We start from the raw sequence: 18,397 nt of genomic DNA, 5'->3' as shown, positions 1-18,397 counted from the left end.
TTCTAATCTTATTTCTGCCAGTGGCTGAGGTCTGTATCTGGACGGCCACTCTTCTGCTCTCGGTCCACACGCCTGCTGCCGGGCAATCAGCAGTGGCTGAAGGTGGAGACCCAAAGGGAGAGGGGGGGGTTCAAGGACACAACAGGAACACGGTGTCTACTGCTCATAGGAAAGTGTGCAAATTAGCCAAGTGCAAATCTAGTGATCTAGTGTCACCGTCTTGGGGAGATTGCGTCTATCAAAACACCTTCTGTTGTAACATATGTACGTCCAACATTTGCTCACACAAATGCTTACCCACTCATAAGAGAGAACCCAGCAGCCACGGGCAATTCCCAGCAGCACATTCAGAGTGCGCAGAGGCTTGCCGGCGAGCACATGGGTAGTAGTTTCACACACTTCCTGGGCAAGTGAAAAGCCCTTCAATGTGTTCACAACCTGGATGACGATGTTCTGTGTTCTGTTAAACAGGGGGGAAAAAAAAACCAACAAAATGGCTAAGTTTCCTACATATGAACAATAAGGTGGTAAAACTGAATCGTAATTTCTAAGAACTAGAAAGCTAAAATTCTACACTGATCTCGGCCATGGAACTCCTGTGTTAATTTCTTTACGGTCAATGACTTAACATTTGGGGAAATTCAAAAACTTCAGCTCTCAACTACAACTATCTATTTGAATAGCTGAGAAAACGGCCCCAAGGTAGAAGTGGCTCCCACCCACACCCGCGCCCAACGCCAGGGAAGCTGACGGCACCACAAACCAGCCTCTGCTTTTCCTACCACACCACACGTCCTTCTCGGACAGATGTGAACCAATCCACGCACGGTCAGGACCGAACGTATCACCTGCTGATTTTATTCGATATTTAACATTTGTCTGAATGCACACATACAGTTGTTGTTTTTTTCTTCTAAGTATGAGGGAGAAAAGGGCCCTTGCTATTACATTATCAGATCAAATCTTAGGGCAAATTTGGCAGAGTCTCCTTATTGTTTCAGAGCCCATCATTGTTTGTCTTCTGGTCTGTCATTCCACGAGTGCCTCAAGCACCTTTAGAAAAATACATATTCTTCCCCTCTAATTTCCTCACCAAACTGCTCACCATTCTCCCTGTCTTTCCTTTATGACCACCTTTCTAAAGCCTTTGCTTGTGACACATTGCACTCCCCTATCCCTCCCAGCAAGTTTTGGAAATCCCCAGTGAAATACAAAGGACACGAAGGGCATTCTGAGCCACACTATGACGTACACAGTGAGTTAAGAGATAAATTTCTCTCGTCTCCAAAAATTGTTATGAAGGAAAAGAGGCTGCTGTTGTACATGCTTGCACAGACCGCCTCTAACAGCACCCTGTCTACTCCAAGGTGCCTCTGAGTTTCTCTCTAGTCATCTCGAGGATGTCAACGCGCAAGACCCATTTCTTTACATGTGAAATGAAAGGGCTGAACCGTAGCACAGTTTAAATTCTCAGAGATCCCTAGGGCAAAAAACATGAATGGGTCAAGGCCCAGGCCCTATCACCACTTCAACCAGAGAATCTGTGCTTACTGGGACAAAGAAAACAAAAGCAATAAAGAAGTGAAACGGTCTAAATGATATGCTCCCCAGAACCCAACATTTCTGCATATTGATGATTTTCCTTATTCCGAGTCTGGTAGCTGCCAGCTCTTTGCTGGATGTGTTAATCAACAACAAGTGTCTCTTCGAGACATGGCTAATCAGTGTGGTATCAGAACGTCTAGGTTTTGCTCTTAGCTTCACACCGAAGTATATGTGGGGGGGTGGGGGGGAGTAAAAAAGAGAATATGGCCTGAATGAAAACTTTCATTTTCAAAACTTTGAGAAAATGATTATTTACTAGTATGTTTTATCCTGGGAGCAAAACTACAGACTTTTAAAAATACTACACCTACCATTCTCAATTTTCACTCCCGTATTAGACTATGTAGAATGTTCAGTATACTTCATAAGAGATTAGCCAACATTGTTGACTGTGCTCTTTTTCCAGTAGCTAATGTACGGTGTTTGAACAATCAGTCCTTTTAATTTCACATGCCATGGGTAGGAAAAGGACCCTGCAACAGAAAGTATTGCAAGCATGCACTTTTTTGCAGGCAACTTTTCATTGAAATGTCCCAATATTTTGATGAATGTCTTCAAACCTTAAAACCTATGACTGATAAACAAAACAAAACAAAACAAAACCTATGGTTTTCCCCTTTAGACAGGAATTCAAAAATCTGCTACAAAGAATATGGTGCTATATTTTTGTTGGATGTGCTATATATTGTGTTACATGTTTAAGGAAGACGATAAGAGCGTGCCAACAAGCTCTTAACTCTTTTCACAAAATGTGCAGATAGCGGCTTTAATATAGTGGTAGAGAGCTTCCCACTAAAGTGTTTCTTTAAGAACTGTGAGGGAGTCAGCGAGCGATGCTCCATTTACTGAACTTTCATGGGGTAAAAGTCGTGGATACACAGAGCCCGTAGATATGAAGCAAGCAAGAAGAAAAGCAAAATACTGTAATACCTCTTAATGCTATCTAAACAACTCCAAAAGTCTTCACTGCTAAACTGTTCATAGTCTCTTATTTCCAGGGTTCTTCTTATGCCAATATCAATTATATAGAGTAAAAGCAACATAGTGCAACGCTACGAGCTGTGTTACAAGCACAGCATCACAGAATACGAAAGAAAAATCCAAAATTTTACATTGAGTAGAAAGTTATCAAAACAAGGAGTACTTACTCAGATGGCATGCTTGTCATGACTAATGTTCTTGTTGGCTAGAGATTTCAAAAGAGAAGGAACAAAAAATAGTCAGAAATGTAAAAAACATTTTTTCCCACAGAAATTAACTTTAATACATTTTTTGAAAAGTTACATCACTTAAAAATAAACATTTAAGCATATAACAAAAGAAAAAAACTTTATATTCCTGGAAAAAAAAAAAAAAACAGCACAAGAGATAGAAAGTCAGTTACTTATCCCCAAATCAATCCAAAATAATCCAGGGCATGAGGTAGAAAAGGAGAGGGGGAAAAAGGCTTCCCTCCAGAAGTCCATTCTACTAGTTAGCTGGCAGACCACCAAAGATGCCATCCTGTTTATAGACGTGCAAGGAGGGCGAGAGTAAGAAAGGCATTTTTTACAGGCCGAAGAGCCATTTTTCCTTGCCTAGGTGGTGCACACACAATAACACTTATGTTCCTGTTGCGCTGGTCAATCAAATGCTTTAACCTCTTGCACAGAGAAGCTCAGATAAAAAGGCATCGCTTATTTATGGGTCAGCATCTGCTATTAACTGGAAGTGTAGTTTTTTTTTTTAATGAGTTTTTAAATACTTTTTTTATTTACATAAGAAAAGCATGCTGACAGCAAAATATATACATATTCAACACTTTGGAAATCAATAGAAACATATCAATATCAATAGAAACATAAATTCCCCAGTAATTCCACCAGTGAGAAAAATGACTATTGTTTAATAATTGGGTATATATTCTGCCAAATGTTCTTTCCGTGGGAGGGTGTGTATATATAATTTTTCAAAAAAAACAAAAATGAACTCACATTATTTATACATTTTTGTAACTGATGTATTTCAAACGCAACCCACTATGTATTGCAACCATGAACTAACCATTGTACACGTACTGTGTCTTGAGGGACCAGGCGAATAAACGAGGAGAAAGAACCAGAGGCATTCAGAGGACCCCGTGTGGACACACACCATGGAGTCAAAGGGGCCTGTACTGTGTGGGTATATCTGGGGAAGGTGGAGGAAGGAGAATGAAGAGATAACCCGGATCACAAAGATACTCGATGGAGAACTCAGAGATGTGGCAGACGTGCTAACTCAGAGATGACTGCAATCTCTTTTCAGTTACCCTTGAAGAATAGTCTATTGTAACTCTCATCTGTTTGGGATACAAAGGGAACCACTGTAGCACAACTTTGTGGGCTGAGTCTGGAGACTCAGAAGCCTCTCTGTGGGTGTCTCTGATCACCAAGGGAGATTCTGGCTGAAACCTAATCACGATCTTCAGTGCTATCCTTGAATGAAAACTATGCAGGCGTAGTGATGTGACCAGCACCAAATAAAATCCAAGAAGCGCCCTTCCACGGCATCTACTTTCTTCTGTAGAACCATCCAAGCGATGCCAGGAGAGTGTCATCTGTGGGGGGAAGTATCCCAAGGAACGAAGGGGAAGGGAAAAGGAAATCCTCCTGATTTCTACAATGTGAGGCTTCCTCTCCATGGCTTTGCCCTTCTTTACCTGTACTCATTCTCCAGGCGATCTTTCGTACAGCCTCAGGGTTTTACATTGGCTGCATGCTGGCGGTTCCCAATACTGTATCTCTAGCACAGAACTATTCCCTGATGCCCAGACTCAAATATTCTACCGCCTACATGGGAAGGAAGTTCATCTGGAGGTCCAACAAGGATCTCAGATTTAACATGTCCAAAACTAAGGTATCGTTCCAGCCAGGCAATTAGGCAACAAAAATGAAATAAAATAAAAGACATCCAAATCAGAAAAGAAATAAAGCTATTTCTATTCATAAATGAGATAATCTTATATGAGGAAAGCTCTAAAGAACCCAGAAAAACTGTGAGAACTCATAAATGAATCCAGCAAAGATGTACTATAAAAAAATCAGTGTGCAAAAATCAGTTTTATTTTTATATATGGATAATGAACACAAAGAAAAGGAAATTAAGAAACAATTTCATTGATAATAGCATCCAAAAGAATAAAATACTTGGGAATAAAGTTAATAAAAGAGACACAAAAAAATGTACAGTGAAAATTTAAAAAACATTGATGAAAGAAATTTCAAAAGACCTAAATACACAGAAAGACATCCTGCAGTCCTGCACAGGAAGACTTAATATTATAAGATGACAAGACTATCTAAAGTAGACTTAACACTTTGTAAAAATGGAAAAACATCCCAAAGTTTATATGGAACTCCAAGAAAATCCAAATAGCCCAAACAATCTGGAAAAAGAAACACAAAGCTAGAAGTCCAACACTTCACAATTTCAAAACTTACTACAAAACTACAGTAATCAAAACTGTATGGTATTGACATGAGAACATATGGATACAGAATTGACAGTCCAGAAATAACTTAAACATCTAAGGTCAAATGATTTAAAAAAAATTTTTTTTTAATGTTTGTTTATTTTGGGGGGAGAGAGAGAGAGACAAAATGCAAGCAGGGGAGGGGCAGAGAGAGAGAGAGAGAGAGGGAGGGAGACACAGACTTCAAAGCAGGCTCCAGGCTCTGAGCTGTCAGCACAGAGCCTGACACGGGGTCTGAACCCATGAACCATGAGATCATGACCAGAGCTGAAGTTGCATGCTCAACCAGGTGCCATTAAGGTCAAGTGATTTTTGACAAAGGTGGCAAGACCATTCATATGTAAAGAACAGTCTCTTCAACAAACGGTGCTGAGAGAACTAGATGACCACATACAAAAGAATGATGTTGGACCTTCACCTTATTTTTTTAAAAAATTTTTAATGTTTATTTTTTAAGAGAGAGTGATACATAGCATGAGTGAGGGAGGGAGGAGAGAGAGAGGGAGACACAGAATCTGAAGCAGGCTCTAAGCTCTAAGCTGTCAGCACCCGATGCAGGGCTCGAATCCACACACCATGATATCATGACCTGAGCTGAAGTCAGACGCTTAACCAACTGAGCCACCCAGGTGCCTCTGGACCTTTACCTTATACCACATACAAAAATTAACTCAAAATGGATCAAAAACCTAAATTTAAGGGGTGCCTGGGTGGCGCAGTCGGTTAAGCGTCCGACTTCAGCCAAGTCACGATCTCGCGGTCCGTGAGTTCGAGCCCCGCGTCAGGCTCTGGGCTGATGGCTCAGAGCCTGGAGCCTGTTTCCAATTCTGTGTCTCCCTCTCTCTCTGCCCCTCCCCCGTTCATGCTCTGTCTCTCTCTGTCCCAAAAATAAATAAACGTTGAAAAAAAAAATTAAAAAAACCTAAATTTAAGAGCTAAAGCTATAAAAAAAAAAACTCTTAGAAGAAAACAAGGGAAATCTTCATGACACTGGATTTGGCAATAGTTCCTTAAATACGACACCAAAATCACAGGCAAAATGAAAAAAATAAATTGGACTTCATCAAAATTTAAAACTTTCATGCATCAAAAAACACTATTAAGAGAATGAAAATATAACCCATAGGTAGGAGAAAAAAAATCTGCCAATCCTGTATCTGACAAGGGTTTAATATCCAGAATATATAAAGAACTCCTACAACTCAGCAAATAAAAGGACAAACAACTCATTTTAAAAATGGGAAAATAACATGAATAGACATTTCTTCTAAAGAAGAAAAGCAAATGGACAATGAGTACATGGAAAGATGTTCCACATCACTAATTAGGGAAATCCAAAACAAAATGAGATACCCTTCAGTGAGATACCCCTTCCTGCCTAACTAGGTTGGCTACAATTAAAAAAAAAAACAAAACATGAAAAATAACTAAAGTTGACAAAAAGTGATGCCACTATTGTGGAAAACAGTTCGGTGGTTCTCCAAAAAGTTAAACACAGAATTACCATACAATCAACAAATTTACTCCTAGGTATATACCAAAAAGAATTGAAAACATGGACTCAGATGCTTGTGTGAGAATTGTCATTATAACATTATACACAACAACCAAAAGGTGGGTATAGCCTATGTGCTCAACAATCGATGAATGGATAAAGTTAATTTGGTGTTACATGCGGTGCAAATTATTATTCAGCCATAAAAAGTACTGAAGTTCTGATACATACTATATCATGACTCTTGAAAACATTACACTAATTGAAAAAAAGTCAGACATAAAAGACAAATACTGTATGATTCTACTTATATAAAATATCTAGAATAGGTAACTTAGTCGAGACACAAAGCAGAATAGAGGTTACCAGAGGCCAGGGGGTGGGAGGGAATGGGAAGTTATTGCTTCATGAGTTCAGAGTTTTATTCTGAAGTGAAGAAAATGTTTTGGAAATAGACAGTGATGTTGACTGCACAACACTGAACACAGTCACTGAACTGTACACTTAAACAGGTTAAAAAGGCAAATTTTATATATTTTCTCTCACAATAGCAGAAAACGATTAAATTATTGATCTTCTCTCCCAAGCCCACTCCTTCTATAGCTTCATTGGTTTAATGCTATTTCTACTCCTGCTCAAGTTAAGAACATTTTTATCATCGCTCACTCATCATTATTTTCTCACACCCCACATCCAATCCATTGATTCATCCCATCAACTCAACCGTGCACATGTATCAGAACATGGATACATCTACGCCACTTGAAATATTCCATCATCTCACATGGATTACCGTGAAAGCTACTTAAATCATCTCCCGGCTAAAATCCCCCAGTAACTTGAACAGTGACTAGTGGACAGTAAGCACTCAAAATAATACTAGTTTACTATTTATTATAAATAGATGAATATAAAATGGGAAGTAAGTACACACATACTTCATACACATGAATATATGAATATAATCTATTAATCTATTCTATTAATACCACTCAAAAAGGGAAAACCATGGGCATGACCCCTATTAAGTCTGAGTGAAGGAAGGTTGGACAGTTAAGTCAACCATAAGCCTGATAGTACCTTTCATCCTCAGCCAAGGGAGAAAAACAGTTGTATATAAAGAAACTCAAACCCCAGAATAAAAGTCTAAGTGCAGAGAAAAAAATACACAGAAGGCAAAAAACAACAACAACAAAAACAAAACAAACAAAAAAACCCCACAAAAAACTGACTTGTAGATATGTGATATGGAATCTAGAGGATGAAAGGTTCATTTACACAGTCCAGCCACAGAACCTACAAGAGACAAGCTCTCCCTCGTGTACAATGATCACAAGTGCCATGACAGACAGCACATGTTCAGGTTGGTGTGACAAATGGTTCTGGCCTGAAATGCAGCAATGTTATCATTAAGCATATTTACTTATCTGTTCTTATAAATTAGGTATTAGGAAATATATCCAATATAATTCCCTTGATTTAAGGAAAGCTTTTAAGGAAGCTCCTTAAATAACTATATGGATTGGTATCTGCAACTTCTTTAAAGATGAATAACAACATAAGATGGTTAATGGGTGGAGAAATATATGATAAAGTAAAAAGAGTTAGTTGCAGAATCAAGGCTGGAGGAAAAACCCTGTGAAATACTTTAAAATGGAACAAAAGATTACCGGGTATCTTTAGGGGACACCTACCTATGAGCTGTTCAGCACACACACCCTTCAGGGTTGTCTGCTTCTATGGGGCTTATGCCTTTCATGGTCTTTGAGCTATTTTACAACTCTATTAGTTGTAGAAAATTGATAGTGATGCAAATATTCTTATCTGTGAAATGCAAATTCCCTCCAGTGGATGCTCAACTGACTTCCCTCTCCCACTCCTGACAAAGCCACTTTGGATCTGTTAACAAAGCCACGTCAGCACTCCTTATGGTCCATTAGCACGTCCGCTCTGTGGATTCTCCTCCAAAGAGGATAAAACAACTTTCCTGTCTCATCATTAACTAATGAGTTAAATAAAATCTTTAACACATATTCATTTTCTGTGAGTGAGAAAGTTATGATGTACCTTTAAGAAGATATCTTTTAACAGTTATGCAGGTTTTCCACCAAGATGCCTAATAGATTCATCTGACAGAAGTAGCTAATCTTCATCACCGGAGAATACTCCACAGGAAGCTTTTAGTCCAGGAACATTTATTATTGGCTTCCAAAGCTGAATGCCAAGTGGCAACAGAACTTTGCTGATTCTCTGTTTCTCTAATTTCCATTTTCCTCTCTACTAGCTTTTGTTTTGTTTTGTTTCATTAAGGAATGTATTATTCTCCATTGGTGGAAGCAATGCTTGGGAATTTCGTTTTATGGTCTACTTAGTGTTCTATATAAATTAATGAATGGATTACAGAGATTTATTCTTTTTTGGTAAGAGACCATAGAGGACTGGGTTTATCAGTCTTTGCTTATTTGCCCATTTTGGAGCTAAAAATCAATTAAGACTTTCATTCCCACAAGGAAGGAGAATAGCTCTTTGAAATCTAGACAGGTTTTAGTATTTCTGTCTTTATGCTTGACCAGTGGCTGAAATTATAACTAACTGAAATATTTTAAGAATTCAAATTCACACAGTTAATATGTTTGGAAATTAGTATTAGTTTAATAAGTTTCACTTAATGAAAACAGTTATGTCTTATCTGAATCATCCATGTTAAGTATAATATAAACATACATTTTATTCTACTTGGGTTTATTTTTCCTAGACTTAGGTTTATTGGTCAGATAAAATAAGATTACTCCTATATAATGCTTAAGATTATAAAAACTAAATTTGTGACAAATCATTATTCTAACAAGCTTTTTACATCAATACTAATCGTGTTTAGTAATATGTCATCATGAAGATAATTTCCAGGATCTTTAGTGTTAAATTAATTAAACAAGGAGGCCATTAGACTAAGGTGGCTTTAAAGCTCTAGTAACCTACATAAGCAAACCAGAATGGGAGCCTATAAATGCCTTAAGGCTAAGAAATCAAAACCTAAAAACAACCAATCCGGAAGAGCCAACTAAGTTTTCCCATATAAGACAACCACTTAACTTACAGCCAATGGAATAATTTTCTTGCTTTGATTCCACCTCTTCTTTATAAGTATTTTCCCTAGCTTATGGCAGGGGAGAACCCCTAACCACCTCCAGTTTGGCAGTGCCTGATTCAAATCAAATTTTGCTCAAATAACCTCTTAAAAATTTTAAGGTGCTTCAGTTTATCTTTTAATATTAGGTTAACATAAACCGTGGGCAGATATTAATTTAAAAATTGTTGGAGAACTCAGTAATTTATAAGAGAATACCGAAATACTGATTACTATATGTAGTTCTAATTTTTTATGGATCTTTGCTTATTTTTTTACGTTATACAGAAGCTCTGTCTTTGGGTCGTGCCAATGAACTTGTTCATTTTTGCAACTTTAAAAGGGTGTAAAGGAGACACAGCGGTAGAACGGTGTAATCGATGCCTTGCTGGTCTGCTAACTTGCCTGGGTGAGATGGACATTTCTCAGTTATTCTCCCCAGTTATCTATGAAATAGAATTTGGTTACTTTAGCTAAAAAATATAATTAATATGAATGGTTAAGTTTACACTAAGAGTAATACTGACAAAGGAATACAATCGTGCATATGTCTGTTTTTCAAAAAAAAAAAAAGAAGAAGAAGTAATTTTATATCTCTTAAAGCAGTGGTTTTCAAGTTTTATGGTCTCTGGACTCCTTTATACTATTATATAGTTTATATACTTTATACTGTTGGGATTTACTGAGGAACCCAAAGAGCCTTTGTTTATGTGGATTATGGCTATCGATATTTAACCTCATAGAAATTGAAACTGAAAAGCTTTAACAATATTTATTGATGTACTTAAAGATAGCAAGAACGCATTGCCTGTTAACAGAAATAGCATCTCAGTGTTACTATTAAATTGCTGTGACCACATGAACACAGCTCTGTGCTTAATGTGTCAGTCTGCCACAAGATAAGAAAAGGCATATTGAAGAACAAAACTTGGAAAGTTCACTTAACTTGCTTTAGTTTATAATACTTGAGTCTGAAGGAAAGCCCAAAATGTGTTACAATTTTAGTCAATCATGCCTGATGTCAACAGGCTGTTTTTTGGTTACTGATTACCCCTTTGCCTATGCAATGTGAATGATCAGTCTTAATTTTCCACATAATCTGCCTAATTAGAGAGCAAAGACTGTGTTGTAACAGAGTAATTGTCTCCCTTTCATGTTGACTGTTTGATGCCAGTGATTAATAAAATAAAGTTTGCTCACTTAGGTTACAGTATGCTTATTTTTAAGTGTTTTCTTATCACTTTGATTAAATAACATATCTGGTATTGGTTCTCGAGCACTCATGATCCTATCTTAAACATTTGTGTGAACCTCGTCCGGTAACTTTTTTGATTTTTGCCTTGGATCTTAAATATATAAAAATAAAACTTTAAGGATATCATTTGCACCTAAAACTATCCTTGAGATTTCTCAAAGAATCCCTGGAAATCAAGAAAATATGTTTTTTTTCTTATAAGAGAACTGGGGGGTAACCAGGTTTATTGTGTCACTGTTGTAACGATTCATGTGAAATCAGAAGGGCCACTCAGCCTGTCTAGGTGAACATATAATAGGTACAATGCTACACATAAAAATATTTCAGAAATCATAGGCTTTGGAGAAAATCCTTGATACTAGTTATTGGCCTTATTGTCCATAATGTTTTTACCTTCAGGGAAAACACTGGCCAGATGGTTGCCCGTGTTGAGTTTTCTTCTATTCGGGGTATTCTAGTCTCTACTATGCTGCTATCAGACAATTGTACAGTGTTGTAATTTGTTATTAAATTGCTAATTTAGGGGTGTCTGGGTGGCTCCGTCAGTTAAGTGTCCGATTTCAGCTCAGGTCATGATCTCGCAGTCTGTGAGTTTGAGCCCCGCGCTGGGCTCTGTGCTGACAGCTCAGAGCCTGGAGCCTGCTTCAGATTCTGTGTCTCCCTTTCTCTCTGCCCCTCCCCTGCTCATGCTCTCTCTCTGTCTCAAAAATAAATAAAAACATTTTAAAAAGTTGCTAATTTGGTGAGGGTCTTGTTTCTGTAACTTAAATCTAGCATCTTGTAGACCAATGGCTTTCAACTGGGGATGCAGACTTATCTATGATATATTCTCTAAATAAAAATATAGATGTCCGGGACCTAATTCAGGCTTACTAAATCTCTTGATAATTCTGGCATGTTCTTAGTGTATTTACTGTGTCTCAGGAACATTATACTACACTTTGTTCTAACCAGTTCCTGGATGTCTGAGAGGACACACACCCCAGACCAGCATCCTCAACAGAAATCCCAGGCTTCAAGCAAGGACGAGATGTCCTCCCCATTCCTTTTCTGAGTCTCCCAGACACTGTGTCTGTATCTGCACTCTCTCTCTACGGTCCATAAAGTCTGCTCTCACCTTCTGCTGGCTCACATTTGATTTCTATCCTGTGTGCAGCAGGGACCCTCCTGGCTGGTCCTGTGGGAACCCCTCTGGGTCCTTAGACCGGGCCTGCCTGCATCACTTTCACAAATAAATGCCCTTTTTAATATTTTTTACAGCAAAGATAATACTTACTGACTTCTTTGAAAATTGGTTTAGTCACTTTCCTTAAAGAAATTTTGCTTAATTTTTTGGTAATCATTTTATTATTCTGTTCCACTTGCCATAAAACAACCAGATTTTCCTGTCAGTAACATTACTCTTACATCACATCAGACTCTTCACATTTGAAAATTATGAGCAATAACTCAACATCAGCAATTTTAAGCCTACACATAGTTTTGTTTTCCCCTGATGCTCACTGAATGGCTCTGTAAAAAGTTAGTGGCAGAACTTGAGACCCCAACACAGAACTTCTCAGAACCCTATGGAAAAAGAAGATACCAAGTAATTCAACTACTGATGCTTCACAGAATAAACGGGCTTCTCATGAAGTCACGACATTGCTTAGTTAGCTCTGAGACCAGACTTATCAGGCTAGTCAGGATTCCCAGACCTCTGTGTGTTCAACAGCAGACAGCTTTTAAGAGGCAAACTCAAGGTCCCACAGAACAGAACTAACTACCTAGGACTAAATGAGTGGATGAGAGAAACTTCGTGTGCTTGGTGACTTAGAATATTGTTATATTGCTTTAATGTTCTGTTTTATGAATAAAGAAGCCCCTTCCCTTCCTTCTTAAGCTACCTGTAATTCAGAAGAATATAGTAGGCAATGCTTTTGCAAACTGTAATAAAATAATGCCTGATTTTCAAAGATTGCCTCAAAATTTGGAACTTTCTACTAAGTCCCTTTGCTTTCCATGGCAATACAGTTTTAGAATATGTTTTCCATCTTACCAGAATATAAGTGGAAACCCTGGTTATGAAACCGGGCCTTGCCTACAATGTCATATTTGACAATGATGCTCTGTCAGCTCTGGCTAGCCTCTGTGAAGGAGCTAAGACTGGCTTTACACAGGGAGTCAATGCTCACAAAGACCTCCTGGGCAAACTGTCCTGGAACTGGCTTAGAGCCCCAGCCTCACAGATGCTGTGGAAGGTCTCTTCCTGAAAGAGCAAGGCCCTTAGGATACATCAAGGACATCAAGAAGAGAAATCCACCTAAATTTACGGGTACTGTGGACAAAATTTGGTGGAGAGTTGTCTTGGTATTTAACCTTGGGATAGCAAATAACAGAGGGAAACAAAGACCAATCTGAAATCACTTACGAAAATGTTCAGACAGAAGTTGATTTTATTTGTTCAATATAACGTGGTTCTAGATTTTTAAAAAAAATTTTTTTTAACATTTATTTATTTTTGAGAGACAGAGAGAGACAGAGCATGAACAGGGGAGGGGCAGAGAGAGAGCGAGACACAGAATCTGAAGTAGGCTCCAGGCTCCAAGCTGTCAGCACAAAGCCCGATGTGGGGCTCGAACTCACAAATTGCAAGATCATGACCTAGGCCGAAGTCGGACACTTAACCAACTGAGCCATCCAGGCACCCCATCGTGGTTCTAGATTTTAGAAAGCATCCCCCAGAAGGCCAACAAACACTCTTGCTGCCCCCGTGTAAATACTGGTTGAGATCAGGGGTGCCTGGGTGGCTCATTTGGTTAAGCTTCCGACTCTTGGTTTCAGCTCAGGTCTTGATCTCACGGTTCGGTTCGTGAGATTGATCCCTGCATCCAGCTCTGCACTGACAGAGTGAAGCCTGCTTAGGATTCTCTTCTTGCTCTCTCCCTACCCCTCCACCACTTGCATGCCTGTGCACACACTCAATCCCTCTCTCTCAAAATAATACCATGCTTTAAAAGTGTCCATAATAAATTTTTTAAAATATTATTCTGGTCCATATTTAACTGGCAAGGCACACAAGAACCAGCAGGAGAACAACTCAAATCAAGGTACTTTATAAGGTCTTTCTTGTTCTGTGGAGCTGAAAAAGCATCCAGATATATGAAAGCTAGCTATTTTTCAACTTCTTAGAAGGCTACTACTGGAAAATCCATAGAATGTTTTTTAAGAATCAATTATGCAAAAAGAGTATGTGAAGTACAAGAAATAGGATCAGCTGTAATTCAGGACCTCTTCCTGCAGCTCACTTGCTGCTGTCTCCATCCCTGACAGGGCGCCTGGCCTGCCCTTACTTCATGGGTCTTGTCTAAGACATGAGATAATGAAGTACTCACAGGGTTGCCACACGGTTAATAATTCTGTCGAAAGTAACTATTAATGCTAGCAGTTCTGTAAGTTATAACCTTCACAGTATGTCATTTCGTGAGAATACAAACCATTTCTCAAACCATTTATTGATGTAACCTTGGCTACGTGCCCCGTTGCGCCGATGGTAATCAAAGCAGGGAGAAAGTCCGGCCACCATCTTCTCTTCCATGATGGTAACCCGATGCTCCACCAACCTGCCCCACCCCCCTCCCCCACCATCAAGTCTCTATGGAAGGTGATATTCTCAGTGTACAAATCTAATGAGAATCAGTAAGCCTTTGTTTACCATCATTGGAAAAGACCAGCTAACATTTATTAGAACCAACCACATTCAGTGTTGAAAAATTATCTAACGATTCTTTACAACTGAGACCTGCATTTACCTGTCCTGTAAGATGCATCCCTATTCTATGACAAGTTGATTCCCCAGGACAAAGTTGAACTTCACCTGTGCCCTGTGCCCCAGAACACAGAGCACAGGTTAAAAAATCTTCCCACCCTTTTGTGTTCGGAAAAAAGCATAACACAAAGGACCACCCTTTTCTCTCATGCTACAAGACAGGGCTGTTAAAAAGAAGACCACAGGCCCAAAATGGCATCACTTGAGTCAGGCCAAATCACCAAACCACACTAATAATACTCAACCTAACAGCAGTTTCAACCTCCCCCAGAAATGCAGTGTTAACCATCTGTCAGGAATTTTCTGACCAGCATGGGTGAGGTAATCTGCCAGTGAGCCTTCTCCATACCTGGAAGGGAGAAGGTTATCTGCAGAAGGTGATCTTGCCTGAAGCAATTGTTTCTTTTGTTTTGCCAGTAACTTCTTTGCCCTACAATCCTTCTTATAAAAACTTTCCATTTTGTTCAACTCCTTGGTGGCTCCATCTTCTTGCCAGATGCTGCTGGATTCAGGAAAGCCCATCAGATCTTCAATATTACTCAGCTGAATTTTGTTTTTTAACAGGATGCACCACAACGCTTCCTCAGAGACTCAAATAAGAACCTTGCCATCCTCATCATGATGACCATAAGACTTGCTAATGGCTCCCCAGTTCACCTGCACGTGTAAAACCCTGGGCCTCTTCCTCTTCTTTGTGACACTGTCATTAATGAAGATAGCCCCTATAACAACAGTCTGAATACAAGTATCTTTCTAAATGTTTATTTATTTATTTTGAGAGAGAGAGAGAGAGAAAATGGACACATGCACATGGGAGAGGGGCAAAGAAAGAGGGAGAGAGAGAATCCCAAGCAGATTCCCCACTGTCGGCACAGAACCCAACATGGGGCTCGATCCCATGAACCGTGAGATCATGACCTGAGCCAAAATCAAGAGTCGGATGCTTAGCCGACTGAGTGTCCCTCAATACAAAGATTTTAATTGTCTTGTGCATTTTGTTTTTCACAGTTTTGGTGTCTGGCTCAGATGGGATTGTTCCTGCTTCTTCCCCTGTGCACCATTCCTGACGGTGATCTATGCACCCAACAGTGAGTCCAGCGCCTGATTCCGTGCTCCAGACTTTTGATACCACAGTGAGAACTTGATTTTGATTCTGAGTATTTACTTGATTTCTAGTGCTAGCTTCCCTTATTTATTTTAAAATTCTATTTATTTATTTGGAAAGAAAGAGAGAGAGCATATGCAAGGGAAGGGCAGAGAGGGAGACGGAGAGGGAGAGGGAGAGGGAGAATCCCAAGCAGGCTCCCTGCTATCAATGCAGAGCCCAACTCGGGGCTCAAACTCACAAACCATGAGATCATGAGATCATGACCTGAACCGAAATCAAGAGTCCAACTCTTCACAAGTGAATTCGATAACTGAAACTAAATGCCCTGAGTCTCCGTGCATATATACATGTCATTCAGAAAGGCCATTATCACACATTTGACATAAGCATCATGAGATGGTGTTACCAAATGAGATTATAAAATTTCTTAAGGAAGCTATATTGTGACTGGCTTAGGAAGAAGGACTTGTCAATTGAACATTCCTAAAATCCCAGAAATTAAGGAAATTGAACTCCCAGTATTTTCAACAATTAAAATAAAAATTATTCTCCTAGAAATCCAAATGTTTTAAGAATTCAAGTTCACATATTTTGGTAAATCTCTGGCAAACGATGCTGGCTGAATATTTTTGCTTTATTAAAAACAGCTATCTCTTCTCTGAGTTACCAGACAGAAGTATAGTAAAATAGTACATTTTTATTCTTCTTGTGCATGTCCTCCTAATCTTATGCAGACGTAGTGATCGAGTAAGCATTATTTTCTACATGATGTTTAAGATTATGAAAAATGTAAATTTGTATTTAACCAAAATGAATCATTATTTTGACAAGTTTTACTTTAACAGCGACTGTGTTTTACCATTATTAAATCTTTAAGATAATATCCAAGACATTTAGGTAACTTAAAACCTTCATCTGATGCTAAACTGAGTTAATTAATGGATATTCATTAATCATTGCTCAGTAAGAAAGAATACAGAAATTCTAATAACTAAGCATAATTTTAAGGTTATATGCTTTTGATTCTTATTTTTATATGCTATAGAGACAATGAAATACATAAAAATGCTGATGTGTGATGCTGTACATTTACCCATCCCCAGTTTTCCCAGTGGTTACTTTAGTAAATAACTTTAGTAACTAATTTTATAAGTTAGTCACTTTTTTGGGGCACCTGGGTGGCTGTCGGTTAAGCGTCTAACTATTGATTTCGGCTCAGGTCATGATCTCACAACTGTGAGATGGAACCCGTGTTGGGTTCTATGCTAAGCATGGATCCTGCTTGGGATTCTCTCCCCCCACCTCCCTCTGCCTGCCCCCACTTCATTTGCACACGTGCACTCTTCACTTCCTCCCTCAGTAATTAAATAAATAAATGTCTTAAAAAAAAAGTAGTTATTTTAGTTAGAAGTTAAAATTAATATGTGGTTTATACTAAGTAGCAATACTTTTAAAGAAATACAACTGTCTACGTACTTCTAGAGCTCGAGCCCCACGTTGGGCTCTGGGCTGACAGGGCAGAGCCTGCCTGAGATATTCATTCTCTCTCTCTCTCTCTCTCTCTCTCTCTCTCTCTCTCTCTCTCTCTCCTTCTCCCTCTCCCCTCCCCCCGCCCCCGTCCACTTGCATCCACATTCTCTGTCTCTCACAAAATACATACATAAACATTTAAAAATAAAATAAAATATAAAGTGTTATTCATTCATTCATTTTTCTGTGTAATTTGTTTACATAACAAAAATTCTGTGTTTTACCAAATTCACCTTCTATGGTTTATGTTGACTTTATTGCTTCCTTGTGTATTTAAGAAATCAAGTCATTTAAGAAAAAGGTGAGGCATTTTAAAGTTACATGATTTCTGTGTTTACTCGTAAAATCTTTTCTTGTCACTTTGATCAATTAAGTAAGTAATCAAGTATTGTTTCTAAGTAACCTCCGGTCCTACCTTAATCAAGTGCTCAAAATTTCCTGACAGCTTTTGTTATTTTGCCTTCCTCAAAATCAAATCCAAAAGCTGTCTGAGATTTCCCAGATACACCTGGAAAATCACAAAGATTTTTTTCTTCCACCACATGAAGACGTGCTAGAAATCATTAGGTCAATGTGATACGTTACTATTGATGAGTTGTCAATAGACTTGTCAAATCAGAATCGACACTCAGTCTTCCTCGGGTTCCACTTGTGTGAGTAAAGCGTTATAAACACACAGATTTTTAGGTCTGACTCTGGACCCAGCAAATCTCTTGACAATCCTGACGTATTTTTGGTCTACTCCATTTACATAATTAGGATATCCATGGTGTATCTTCAGATTATTTCGTTATACCTGAAGGGTTTTTTTTTCTGTAAAGATTATGTTCTTCCATTTTTATAATCACACATAATGTCCACTGTTCTCTGAAGGCAGGGCTAGCCATTATGCCTACAGATGTTGACCGTGCTGTTTCTGGTGGCCTTCATCTTGCATACAACAATGTTCCCAATCAGCTGCGTTATTCCACTCTCG

General features: G+C 38.7%; 1 protein-coding gene across 3 annotated transcripts in view; it reads right to left on the bottom strand.

Annotated features, from left to right (window-relative positions):
• MCPH1 (microcephalin 1) overlaps positions 1-18,397 on the bottom strand; it is a 275,139-nt gene that overhangs the window by 168,538 nt on the left and 88,204 nt on the right. For all 3 annotated transcript variants that reach the window (XM_043557464.1, XM_043557483.1, XM_043557473.1), the window contains 2 exons: positions 2,754-2,791; positions 298-460 (listed from right to left, as the gene is read on the bottom strand). In XM_043557464.1, the coding sequence (XP_043413399.1) occupies positions 298-460; positions 2,754-2,791 (201 nt within the window). The remainder of the gene's footprint in view (positions 1-297; positions 461-2,753; positions 2,792-18,397) is intronic.

The sequence above is a fragment of the Prionailurus bengalensis genome, chromosome B1 (assembly GCF_016509475.1).
Source record: "Prionailurus bengalensis isolate Pbe53 chromosome B1, Fcat_Pben_1.1_paternal_pri, whole genome shotgun sequence".
In the NCBI taxonomy this organism is placed as follows: Eukaryota; Metazoa; Chordata; class Mammalia; order Carnivora; family Felidae; genus Prionailurus; species Prionailurus bengalensis.
The sequence above is the reverse complement of the archived record's forward strand: the minus strand, read 5'-3'. Positions and strand labels throughout refer to the sequence as shown.